At 56.3% G+C, this 12288-nt stretch overlaps 1 protein-coding gene across 1 annotated transcript in view; it reads left to right on the top strand.

Annotated features, from left to right (window-relative positions):
* Positions 1–12288, top strand: part of LOC137341487 (mitochondrial 10-formyltetrahydrofolate dehydrogenase-like) — a 145659-nt gene that overhangs the window by 129146 nt on the left and 4225 nt on the right. Inside the window, exon 22 of the mRNA XM_068004594.1 lies at positions 2336–2535. Coding sequence (XP_067860695.1) covers positions 2336–2535 — 200 coding nt within the window. The remainder of the gene's footprint in view (positions 1–2335; positions 2536–12288) is intronic.

Below are 12288 nucleotides of genomic sequence, written 5' to 3'. Positions count from 1 at the left end.
TCATCGATCCCTGCAGCACCACCAGTGGCCACGGCCTCAGCCCATCCAATGATGGCCAGCACTGTCTCCTCCATGGGGGTTAAAATTTGTAGATATGTCTGTCCTCCTCCAGTTCTTTATTGCTGCTGTGTGGTATGTGCCACTTCCTCCTGCAAGAAAGAGGAAAGTGTGTCAGTGAGTACCCTGTAAAATGTTTGAGTGATATGGCTCTCATGGTTGAGTAGCTGCCATTGTGCGTGGTCTGTGAGTTGTGGGTGGGCGGCTTGCAACAGTGGTAATGTGTGAGAGTGAGATGAAGCATCTGATTTGAAGAATTAAGTACTGATGTAAAGAGTTTGTTGGTATGTGGGTGATGGGGGTTGTAGTGTGTGGAGCAGTGGATGCGGCCAGTGGTGCAGTTGGTTGGAGACACCACTTGAAACTTGATCTTATTCACTTGAACCACTCTTGTCAAATCATTGAACTTCTTCCTGTACTGCATCCATGTTCTTGGCGCTATGCTCCTGGCATTGACCTCGTCCACTACTTCCTCCCACTGCCTCGGAAGTATATGTGTGGACGGCCTCTTGCTCCCCTGCGGATACAGGATGCCCCTCCTTCTGTCCACCTCTTGCACCAAGGCCTCTGTATCATCAGACAAACTTGGTGCACCCTCTCTCGCAGGCGCAGCCATTCGTCCAAGCAGTCACTTGTCACATGACTCCCACCACAACCTGCAGCCACAGTGAACCTCCCCTTTAAGAGGTGCAAGCAGCCTTTAAGTAGAGTGAACCACTCGCGATATTGGGGCCCCCTGCTGGTGTGTGCAGCCAATCAACAGCGCAGGTAGCACTGGCTGCACTCAGCTAGCATAGAATCACAGAGAGTTACGGCACAGGAGGAGATCATTCGGCCCATCGTGTCCGCGCCTGCTGAAAAAGAGCTATCCAGCTTAATCCCACTTTCCAGCACTTGGTCCGTAGCCCTGTGGGTTACGGCACTTCAAGTGCACATCCAGGTACTTTTTAAATGAGTTGAACCACCCTCTCAGGCAGTGAGTTCCAGACCCCCACCACCCTCTGAGTGAAAAAAAATTCTGCTCAGCTCCCCTCTAATCCTTCTACCAATCACTTTAAATCTATGCCCCCTGGTCACTGACCCCTCTGCTAAGGGAAATAGGTCCTCCCTATCCACTCTATCTAGTCCCATCATAATTTTATATGCCACAATTAAATCTCCCCTCAGCCTCCTCTGTTCCAAAGAGAACAACCCCAGCCTATCCAATCTTTCCTCATAGCTAAAATTCTCCAGCCCTGGCAACATCCTCATAAATCTCCTCTGTACCCTCTCTAGTGCAATTACATCCTTCCTGTAATGTGGTGACCAGAACTGTACACAGTACTCAAGCTGTGGCCTAACCAGTGTTTTATACAGTTCCAGCATAACCTCCCGGCTCTTATATTCTATGCCTCAGCTATTAAAGGTAAGTATCCCGCATGTCTTTTTAACCACCTTATCTTCCTGTCCTGCTACCTTCAGGGATCTGTGGACATGCACTCCAAGGTCCCTCACTTCCTCTACTCCTCTCAGTATCCTCCCATTTATTGTGTATTCCTTTGCCTTGTTTTCCCTCCTCAAATGCATTACCTCACACTTCTCTGGATTGAACTCCATTTGCCACTTTTCTGCCCACCTGACCAGTCCATTGATATCTTCCTGCAGTCTACAGCTTTCCTCCTCACTATCAACCACACGGCCAATTTTTGTATCATCTGCAAACTTCTTGATCAAGCTGCCCACATTCAAGTCCAAATCATTAATACCACAAAAAGCAAGGGACCGAGTACTGAGCCCTGCGGAACCCCACTGGAAACAGCCTTCCAGTCGCAAAAACACTCGTCAACCATTACCCTTTGCTTCCTGCCACTGAGCCAATTTTGTATCTAACTTGCCACTCTCCCTTGGATCCCATGGGCTTGTACTCTTTTGATCAGTCTGCCATGTGAGACCTTGTCAAAAGCCTTGCTAAAATCCATGTAGACTACATCAAAGGCACTACCCTCATCGACTCTCCTTGTTACTGCCTCAAATTTAAATCAGCAGGCAGCACGAATGTTACGTGCCAATTTAATCCCCACTTTGTTTAAGATTTCTCTGTCTATGGGGAAACTTTGTCTAAGATTTCTCTGGGTAGTTCTCTGAGAATCTCCCTTGTCATATCATATCAAATAAAATGAGAGTAGAATTTTAAGAGTACTGTAATCTGTTTGCTAAGAACATATTTCAGTAAATATGGGATGAAAGGTATATTCCAGCGTGAAGTGCTGGTTTTAATCTTATGTTCACTTGGTTGCAGAGATGTTGATGGAGTGCTTCATCGGGCAAACGATACAGAGTTTGGTTTAGCGTCCGGAGTTTTCACAAGAGACATTGGGAAAGCAATGTATATGAGCGATGGACTTGCTGCTGGAACCGTGTTTATCAACACCTACAATAAAACCGATGTGGCAGCTCCCTTTGGGGGCTTCAAACAGTCCGGATTCGGGAAAGATCTGGGTAAGTTTACACTTCATACCTGTACCCTCATTATCCAGAATCCCAGCTCGTGCCGAGTGTGAGACCTTTATTGGCAGGCGGGAGTTGCTGGGTTATGGGGTGGATTTCACCCTTTTTGTTGGACATCACTGGTGCCTTCAGATTAGAGATTCACTCTGCCTCTGATCGACAGGCAGGGTTCAGCATGAGATAGCTCACCCTGGGGACTGGGTACGGTCTCACTGACCCTGGGGACTGGGTACGGTCTCACTGACCCTGGGGACTGGGTACGGTCTCACTGACCCTGGGGACTGGGTACGGTCTCACTGACCCTGGGGACTGGGTACGGTCTCACTGACCCTGGGGACTGGGTACGGTCTCACTGACCCTGGGGACTGGGTACGGTCTCACTGACCCTGGGGACTGGGTACGGTCTCACTGACCCTGGGGACTGGGTACGGTCTCACTGACCCTGGGGACTGGGTACGGTCTCACTGACCCTGGGGACTGGGTACGGTCTCACTGACCCTGGGGACTGGGTACGGTCTCACTGACCCTGGGGACTGGGTACGGTCTCACTGACCCTGGGGACTGGGTACGGTCTCACTGACCCTGGGGACTGGGTACGGTCTCACTGACCCTGGGGACTGGGTACGGTCTCACTGACCCTGGGGACTGGGTACGGTCTCACTGACCCTGGGGGACTGAGCATTGTCTCACTGACCCTGGGGACTGGGTACGGTCTCACTGACCCTGGGGACTGGGTACGGTCTCACTGACCCTGGGGGACTGAGCATTGTCTGACTGACCCTGGGGGACTGAGCATTGTCTGACTGACCCTGGGGGACTGAGCATTGTCTCACTGACCCTGGGGGACTGAGCATTGTCTCACTGACCCTGGGGGACTGAGCATTGTCTGACTGACCCTGGGGGACTGAGCATTGTCTCACTGACCCTGGGGGACTGAGCATTGTCTGACTGACCCTGGGGGACTGAGCATTGTCTCACTGACCCTGGGGGACTGAGCATTGTCTGACTGACCCTGGGGGACTGAGCATTGTCTGACTGACCCTGGGGGACTGAGCATTGTCTCACTGACCCTGGGGGACTGAGCATTGTCTCACTGACCCCGGGGGACTGAGCATTGTCTCACTGACCCTGGGGGACTGAGCATTGTCTGACTGACCCTGGGGGACTGAGCATTGTCTGACTGACCCTGGGGGACTGAGCATTGTCTGACTGACCCTGGGGGACTGAGCATTGTCTGACTGACCCTGGGGGACTGAGCATTGTCTGACTGACCCTGGGGGACTGAGCATTGTCTGACTGACCCTGGGGGACTGAGCATTGTCTGACTGACCCTGGGGGACTGAGCATTGTCTCACTGACCCTGGGGGACTGAGCATTGTCTGACTGACCCTGGGGGACTGAGCATTGTCTCACTGACCCTGGGGGACTGAGCATTGTCTGACTGACCCTGGGGGACTGAGCATTGTCTGACTGACCCTGGGGGACTGAGCATTGTCTGACTGACCCTGGGGGACTGAGCATTGTCTGACTGACCCTGGGGGACTGAGCATTGTCTCACTGACCCTGGGGGACTGAGCATTGTCTCACTGACCCTGGGGGACTGAGCATTGTCTCACTGACCCTGGGAGACTGAGCATTGTCTGACTGACCCTGGGAGACTGAGCATTGTCTGACTGACCCTGGGAGACTGAGCATTGTCTGACTGACCCTGGGAGACTGAGCATTGTCTGACTGACCCTGGGGGACTGAGTATTGTCTGACTGACCCTGGGGGACTGAGCATTGTCTCACTGACCCTGGGGGACTGAGCATTGTCTCACTGACCCTGGGGGACTGAGCATTGTCTCACTGACCCTGGGGGACTGAGCATTGTCTCACTGACCCTGGGGGACTGAGCATTGTCTGACTGACCCTGGGGGACTGAGCATTGTCTCACTGACCCTGGGGGACTGAGCATTGTCTCACTGACCCTGGGGGACTGAGCATTGTCTCACTGACCCTGGGGGACTGAGCATTGTCTGACTGACCCTGGGGGACTGAGCATTGTCTGACTGACCCTGGGGGACTGAGCATTGTCTGACTGACCCTGGGGGACTGAGCATTGTCTGACTGACCCGGGGGACTGAGCATTGTCTCACTGACCCTGGGGGACTGAGCATTGTCTCACTGACCCTGGGGGACTGAGCATTGTCTCACTGACCCTGGGGGACTGAGCATTGTCTCACTGACCCTGGGGGACTGAGCATTGTCTCACTGACCCTGGGGGACTGAGCATTGTCTCACTGACCCTGGGGGACTGAGCATTGTCTCACTGACCCTGGGGGACTGAGCATTGTCTGACTGACCCTGGGGGACTGAGCATTGTCTGACTGACCCTGGGGGACTGAGCATTGTCTCACTGACCCTGGGGGACTGAGCATTGTCCGACTGACCCTGGGGGACTGAGCATTGTCTCACTGACCCTGGGGGACTGAGCATTGTCTCACTGACCCTGGGGGACTGAGCATTGTCTCACTGACCCTGGGGGACTGAGCATTGTCCGACTGACCCTGGGGGACTGAGCATTGTCTGACTGACCCTGGGGGACTGAGCATTGTCTGACTGACCCTGGGGGACTGAGCATTGTCTGACTGACCCTGGGGGACTGAGCATTGTCTGACTGACCCTGGGGGACTGAGCATTGTCTGACTGACCCTGGGGGACTGAGCATTGTCTGACTGACCCTGGGGGACTGAGCATTGTCTGACTGACCCTGGGGGACTGAGCATTGTCTCACTGACCCTGGGGGACTGAGCATTGTCTCACTGACCCTGGGGGACTGAGCATTGTCTCACTGACCCTGGGGGACTGAGCATTGTCTCACTGACCCTGGGGGACTGAGCATTGTCTCACTGACCCTGGGGGACTGAGCATTGTCTGACTGACCCTGGGGGACTGAGCATTGTCTGACTGACCCTGGGGGACTGAGCATTGTCCGACTGACCCTGGGGGACTGAGCATTGTCCGACTGACCCTGGGGGACTGAGCATTGTCCGACTGACCCTGGGGGACTGAGCATTGTCCGACTGACCCTGGGGGACTGAGCATTGTCCGACTGACCCTGGGGGACTGAGCATTGTCTGACTGACCCTGGGGGACTGAGCATTGTCTCACTGACCCTGGGGGACTGAGCATTGTCTCACTGACCCTGGGGGACTGAGCATTGTCTCACTGACCCTGGGGGACTGAGCATTGTCTCACTGACCCTGGGGGACTGAGCATTGTCTCACTGACCCTGGGGGACTGAGCATTGTCTCACTGACCCTGGGGGACTGAGCATTGTCTCACTGACCCTGGGGGACTGAGCATTGTCTGACTGACCCTGGGGGACTGAGCATTGTCTGACTGACCCTGGGGGACTGAGCATTGTCTGACTGACCCTGGGGGATTGAGCATTGTCTCACTGACCCTGGGGGATTGAGCATTGTCTGACTGACCCTGGGGGACTGAGCATTGTCTCACTGACCCTGGGGGACTGAGCATTGTCTCACTGACCCTGGGGGACTGAGCATTGTCTGACTGACCCTGGGGGACTGAGCATTGTCTCACTGACCCTGGGGGACTGAGCATTGTCTGACTGACCCTGGGGGACTGAGCATTGTCTGACTGACCCTGGGGGACTGAGCATTGTCTCACTGACCCTGGGGGACTGAGCATTGTCTCACTGACCCTGGGGGACTGAGCATTGTCTCACTGACCCTGGGGGACTGAGCATTGTCTCACTGACCCTGGGGGACTGAGCATTGTCTCACTGACCCTGGGAGACTGAGCATTGTCTGACTGACCCTGGGAGACTGAGCATTGTCTGACTGACCCTGGGAGACTGAGCATTGTCTGACTGACCCTGGGAGACTGAGCATTGTCTGACTGACCCTGGGGGACTGAGTATTGTCTGACTGACCCTGGGGGACTGAGTATTGTCCGACTGACCCTGGGGGACTGAGCATTGTCTCACTGACCCTGGGGGACTGAGCATTGTCTCACTGACCCTGGGGGACTGAGCATTGTCTCACTGACCCTGGGGGACTGAGCATTGTCTGACTGACCCTGGGGGACTGAGCATTGTCTCACTGACCCTGGGGGACTGAGCATTGTCTCACTGACCCTGGGGGACTGAGCATTGTCTCACTGACCCTGGGGGACTGAGCATTGTCTCACTGACCCTGGGGGACTGAGCATTGTCTGACTGACCCTGGGGGACTGAGCATTGTCTGACTGACCCTGGGGGACTGAGCATTGTCTCACTGACCCTGGGGGACTGAGCATTGTCTCACTGACCCTGGGGGACTGAGCATTGTCTCACTGACCCTGGGGGACTGAGCATTGTCTCACTGACCCTGGGGGACTGAGCATTGTCTCACTGACCCTGGGGGACTGAGCATTGTCTCACTGACCCTGGGGGACTGAGCATTGTCTCACTGACCCTGGGGGACTGAGCATTGTCTGACTGACCCTGGGGGACTGAGCATTGTCTGACTGACCCTGGGGGACTGAGCATTGTCTCACTGACCCTGGGGGACTGAGCATTGTCCGACTGACCCTGGGGGACTGAGCATTGTCTCACTGACCCTGGGGGACTGAGCATTGTCTCACTGACCCTGGGGGACTGAGCATTGTCCGACTGACCCTGGGGGACTGAGCATTGTCTGACTGACCCTGGGGGACTGAGCATTGTCTGACTGACCCTGGGGGACTGAGCATTGTCTGACTGACCCTGGGGGACTGAGCATTGTCTGACTGACCCTGGGGGACTGAGCATTGTCTCACTGACCCTGGGGGACTGAGCATTGTCTCACTGACCCTGGGGGACTGAGCATTGTCTCACTGACCCTGGGGGACTGAGCATTGTCTCACTGACCCTGGGAGACTGAGCACTGTCTGACTGACCCTGGGAGACTGAGCATTGTCTGACTGACCCTGGGAGACTGAGCATTGTCTGACTGACCCTGGGAGACTGAGCATTGTCTGACTGACCCTGGGGGACTGAGTATTGTCTGACTGACCCTGGGGGACTGAGTATTGTCCGACTGACCCTGGGGGACTGAGCATTGTCTCACTGACCCTGGGGGACTGAGCATTGTCTCACTGACCCTGGGGGACTGAGCATTGTCTCACTGACCCTGGGGGACTGAGCATTGTCTGACTGACCCTGGGGGACTGAGCATTGTCTCACTGACCCTGGGGGACTGAGCATTGTCTCACTGACCCTGGGGGACTGAGCATTGTCTCACTGACCCTGGGGGACTGAGCATTGTCTGACTGACCCTGGGGGACTGAGCATTGTCTGACTGACCCTGGGGGACTGAGCATTGTCTGACTGACCCTGGGGGACTGAGCATTGTCTGACTGACCCGGGGGACTGAGCATTGTCTCACTGACCCTGGGGGACTGAGCATTGTCTCACTGACCCTGGGGGACTGAGCATTGTCTGACTGACCCTGGGGGACTGAGCATTGTCTCACTGACCCTGGGGGACTGAACATTGTCTCACTGACCCTGGGGGACTGAGCATTGTCTCACTGACCCTGGGGGACTGAGCATTGTCTCACTGACCCTGGGGGACTGAGCATTGTCTGACTGACCCTGGGGGACTGAGCATTGTCTGACTGACCCTGGGGGACTGAGCATTGTCTCACTGACCCTGGGGGACTGAGCATTGTCCGACTGACCCTGGGGGACTGAGCATTGTCTCACTGACCCTGGGGGACTGAGCATTGTCTCACTGACCCTGGGGGACTGAGCATTGTCTCACTGACCCTGGGGGACTGAGCATTGTCTCACTGACCCTGGGGGACTGAGCATTGTCTCACTGACCCTGGGGGACTGAGCATTGTCTCACTGACCCTGGGGGACTGAGCATTGTCTGACTGACCCTGGGGGACTGAGCATTGTCCGACTGACCCTGGGGGACTGAGCATTGTCCGACTGACCCTGGGGGACTGAGCATTGTCCGACTGACCCTGGGGGACTGAGCATTGTCCGACTGACCCTGGGGGACTGAGCATTGTCTCACTGACCCTGGGGGACTGAGCATTGTCTCACTGACCCTGGGGGACTGAGCATTGTCTGACTGACCCTGGGGGACTGAGCATTGTCTGACTGACCCTGGGGGACTGAGCATTGTCTCACTGACCCTGGGGGACTGAGCATTGTCTCACTGATCCTGGGGGACTGAGCATTGTCTCACTGACCCTGGGGGACTGAGCATTGTCTGACTGACCCTGGGGGACTGAGCATTGTCTGACTGACCCTGGGGGACTGAGCATTGTCTCACTGACCCTGGGGGACTGAGCATTGTCTCACTGACCCTGGGGGACTGAGCATTGTCTCACTGACCCTGGGGGACTGAGCATTGTCTCACTGACCCTGGGGGACTGAGCATTGTCTCACTGACCCTGGGGGACTGAGCATTGTCTGACTGACCCTGGGGGACTGAGCATTGTCTGACTGACCCTGGGGGACTGAGCATTGTCTGACTGACCCTGGGGGATTGAGCATTGTCTCACTGACCCTGGGGGACTGAGCATTGTCTGACTGACCCTGGGGGACTGAGCATTGTCTCACTGACCCTGGGGGACTGAGCATTGTCTCACTGACCCTGGGGGACTGAGCATTGTCTGACTGACCCTGGGGGACTGAGCATTGTCTCACTGACCCTGGGGGACTGAGCATTGTCTGACTGACCCTGGGGGACTGAGCATTGTCTGACTGACCCTGGGGGACTGAGCATTGTCTGACTGACCCTGGGGGACTGAGCATTGTCTCACTGACCCTGGGGGACTGAGCATTGTCTCACTGACCCTGGGGGACTGAGCATTGTCTCACTGACCCTGGGGGACTGAGCATTGTCTCACTGACCCTGGGAGACTGAGCATTGTCTGACTGACCCTGGGAGACTGAGCATTGTCTGACTGACCCTGGGAGACTGAGCATTGTCTGACTGACCCTGGGAGACTGAGCATTGTCTGACTGACCCTGGGGGACTGAGTATTGTCTGACTGACCCTGGGGGACTGAGTATTGTCCGACTGACCCTGGGGGACTGAGCATTGTCTCACTGACCCTGGGGGACTGAGCATTGTCTCACTGACCCTGGGGGACTGAGCATTGTCTCACTGACCCTGGGGGACTGAGCATTGTCTGACTGACCCTGGGGGACTGAGCATTGTCTCACTGACCCTGGGGGACTGAGCATTGTCTCACTGACCCTGGGGGACTGAGCATTGTCTCACTGACCCTGGGGGACTGAGCATTGTCTGACTGACCCTGGGGGACTGAGCATTGTCTGACTGACCCTGGGGGACTGAGCATTGTCTGACTGACCCTGGGGGACTGAGCATTGTCTCACTGACCCTGGGGGACTGAGCATTGTCTCACTGACCCTGGGGGACTGAGCATTGTCTCACTGACCCTGGGGGACTGAGCATTGTCTCACTGACCCTGGGGGACTGAGCATTGTCTCACTGACCCTGGGGGACTGAGCATTGTCTCACTGACCCTGGGGGACTGAGCATTGTCTCACTGACCCTGGGGGACTGAGCATTGTCTCACTGACCCTGGGGGACTGAGCATTGTCTCACTGACCCTGGGGGACTGAGCATTGTCTGACTGACCCTGGGGGACTGAGCATTGTCTGACTGACCCTGGGGGACTGAGCATTGTCTGACTGACCCTGGGGGACTGAGCATTGTCTGACTGACCCTGGGGGACTGAGCATTGTCTCACTGACCCTGGGGGACTGAGCATTGTCTCACTGACCCTGGGGGACTGAGCATTGTCTCACTGAGCATTGTCTGACTGACCCTGGGAGACTGAGCATTGTCTGACTGACCCTGGGAGACTGAGCATTGTCTGACTGACCCTGGGAGACTGAGCATTGTCTGACTGACCCTGGGGGACTGAGTATTGTCTGACTGACCCTGGGGGACTGAGTACTCACTGACCCTGGGGGACTGAGCATTGTCTCACTGACCCTGGGGGACTGAGCATTGTCTCACTGACCCTGGGGGACTGAGCATTGTCTGACTGACCCTGGGGGACTGAGCATTGTCTCACTGACCCTGGGGGACTGAGCATTGTCTCACTGACCCTGGGGGACTGAGCATTGTCTCACTGACCCTGGGGGACTGAGCATTGTCTGACTGACCCTGGGGGACTGAGCATTGTCTGACTGACCCTGGGGGACTGAGCATTGTCTGACTGACCCTGGGGGACTGAGCATTGTCTGACTGACCCGGGGGACTGAGCATTGTCTCACTGACCCTGGGGGACTGAGCATTGTCTCACTGACCCTGGGGGACTGAGCATTGTCTGACTGACCCTGGGGGACTGAGCATTGTCTCACTGACCCTGGGGGACTGAACATTGTCTCACTGACCCTGGGGGACTGAGCATTGTCTCACTGACCCTGGGGGACTGAGCATTGTCTCACTGACCCTGGGGGACTGAGCATTGTCTGACTGACCCTGGGGGACTGAGCATTGTCTCACTGACCCTGGGGGACTGAGCATTGTCTCACTGACCCTGGGGGACTGAGCATTGTCCGACTGACCCTGGGGGACTGAGCATTGTCTCACTGACCCTGGGGGACTGAGCATTGTCTCACTGACCCTGGGGGACTGAGCATTGTCTCACTGACCCTGGGGGACTGAGCATTGTCTGACTGACCCTGGGGGACTGAGCATTGTCTGACTGACCCTGGGGGACTGAGCATTGTCTGACTGACCCTGGGGGACTGAGCATTGTCTGACTGACCCTGGGGGACTGAGCATTGTCCGACTGACCCTGGGGGACTGAGCATTGTCCGACTGACCCTGGGGGACTGAGCATTGTCTCACTGACCCTGGGGGACTGAGCATTGTCTGACTGACCCTGGGGGACTGAGCATTGTCTCACTGACCCTGGGGGACTGAGCATTGTCTCACTGACCCTGGGGGACTGAGCATTGTCTGACTGACCCTGGGGGACTGAGCATTGTCTCACTGACCCTGGGGGACTGAGCATTGTCTCACTGACCCTGGGGGACTGAGCATTGTCTCACTGACCCTGGGGGACTGAGCATTGTCTGACTGACCCTGGGGGACTGAGCATTGTCTCACTGACCCTGGGGGACTGAGCATTGTCTCACTGACCCTGGGGGACTGAGCATTGTCTGACTGACCCTGGGGGACTGAGCATTGTCTGACTGACCCTGGGGGACTGAGCATTGTCTGACTGACCCTGGGGGACTGAGCATTGTCTGACTGACCCTGGGGGACTGAGCATTGTCTGACTGACCCTGGGGGACTGAGCATTGTCTCACTGACCCTGGGGGACTGAGCATTGTCTCACTGACCCTGGGGGACTGAGCATTGTCTGACTGACCCTGGGGGACTGAGCATTGTCTGACTGACCCTGGGGGACTGAGCATTGTCTGACTGACCCTGGGGGACTGAGCATTGTCTGACTGACCCTGGGGGACTGAGCATTGTCTGACTGACCCTGGGGGACTGAGCATTGTCTGACTGACCCTGGGGGACTGAGCATTGTCTCACTGACCCTGGGGGACTGAGCATTGTCTGACTGACCCTGGGGGACTGAGCATTGTCTCACTGACCCTGGGGGACTGAGCATTGTCTCACTGACCCTGGGGGACTGAGCATTGTCTGACTGACCCTGGGGGACTGAGCATTGTCTCACTGACCCTGGGGGACTGAGCATTGTCTGAC

The sequence above is a fragment of the Heptranchias perlo genome, chromosome 24 (genome assembly GCF_035084215.1).
Source record: "Heptranchias perlo isolate sHepPer1 chromosome 24, sHepPer1.hap1, whole genome shotgun sequence".
Classification (NCBI taxonomy): domain Eukaryota; kingdom Metazoa; phylum Chordata; class Chondrichthyes; order Hexanchiformes; family Hexanchidae; genus Heptranchias; species Heptranchias perlo.
The sequence above is the reverse complement of the archived record's forward strand: the minus strand, read 5'-3'. Positions and strand labels throughout refer to the sequence as shown.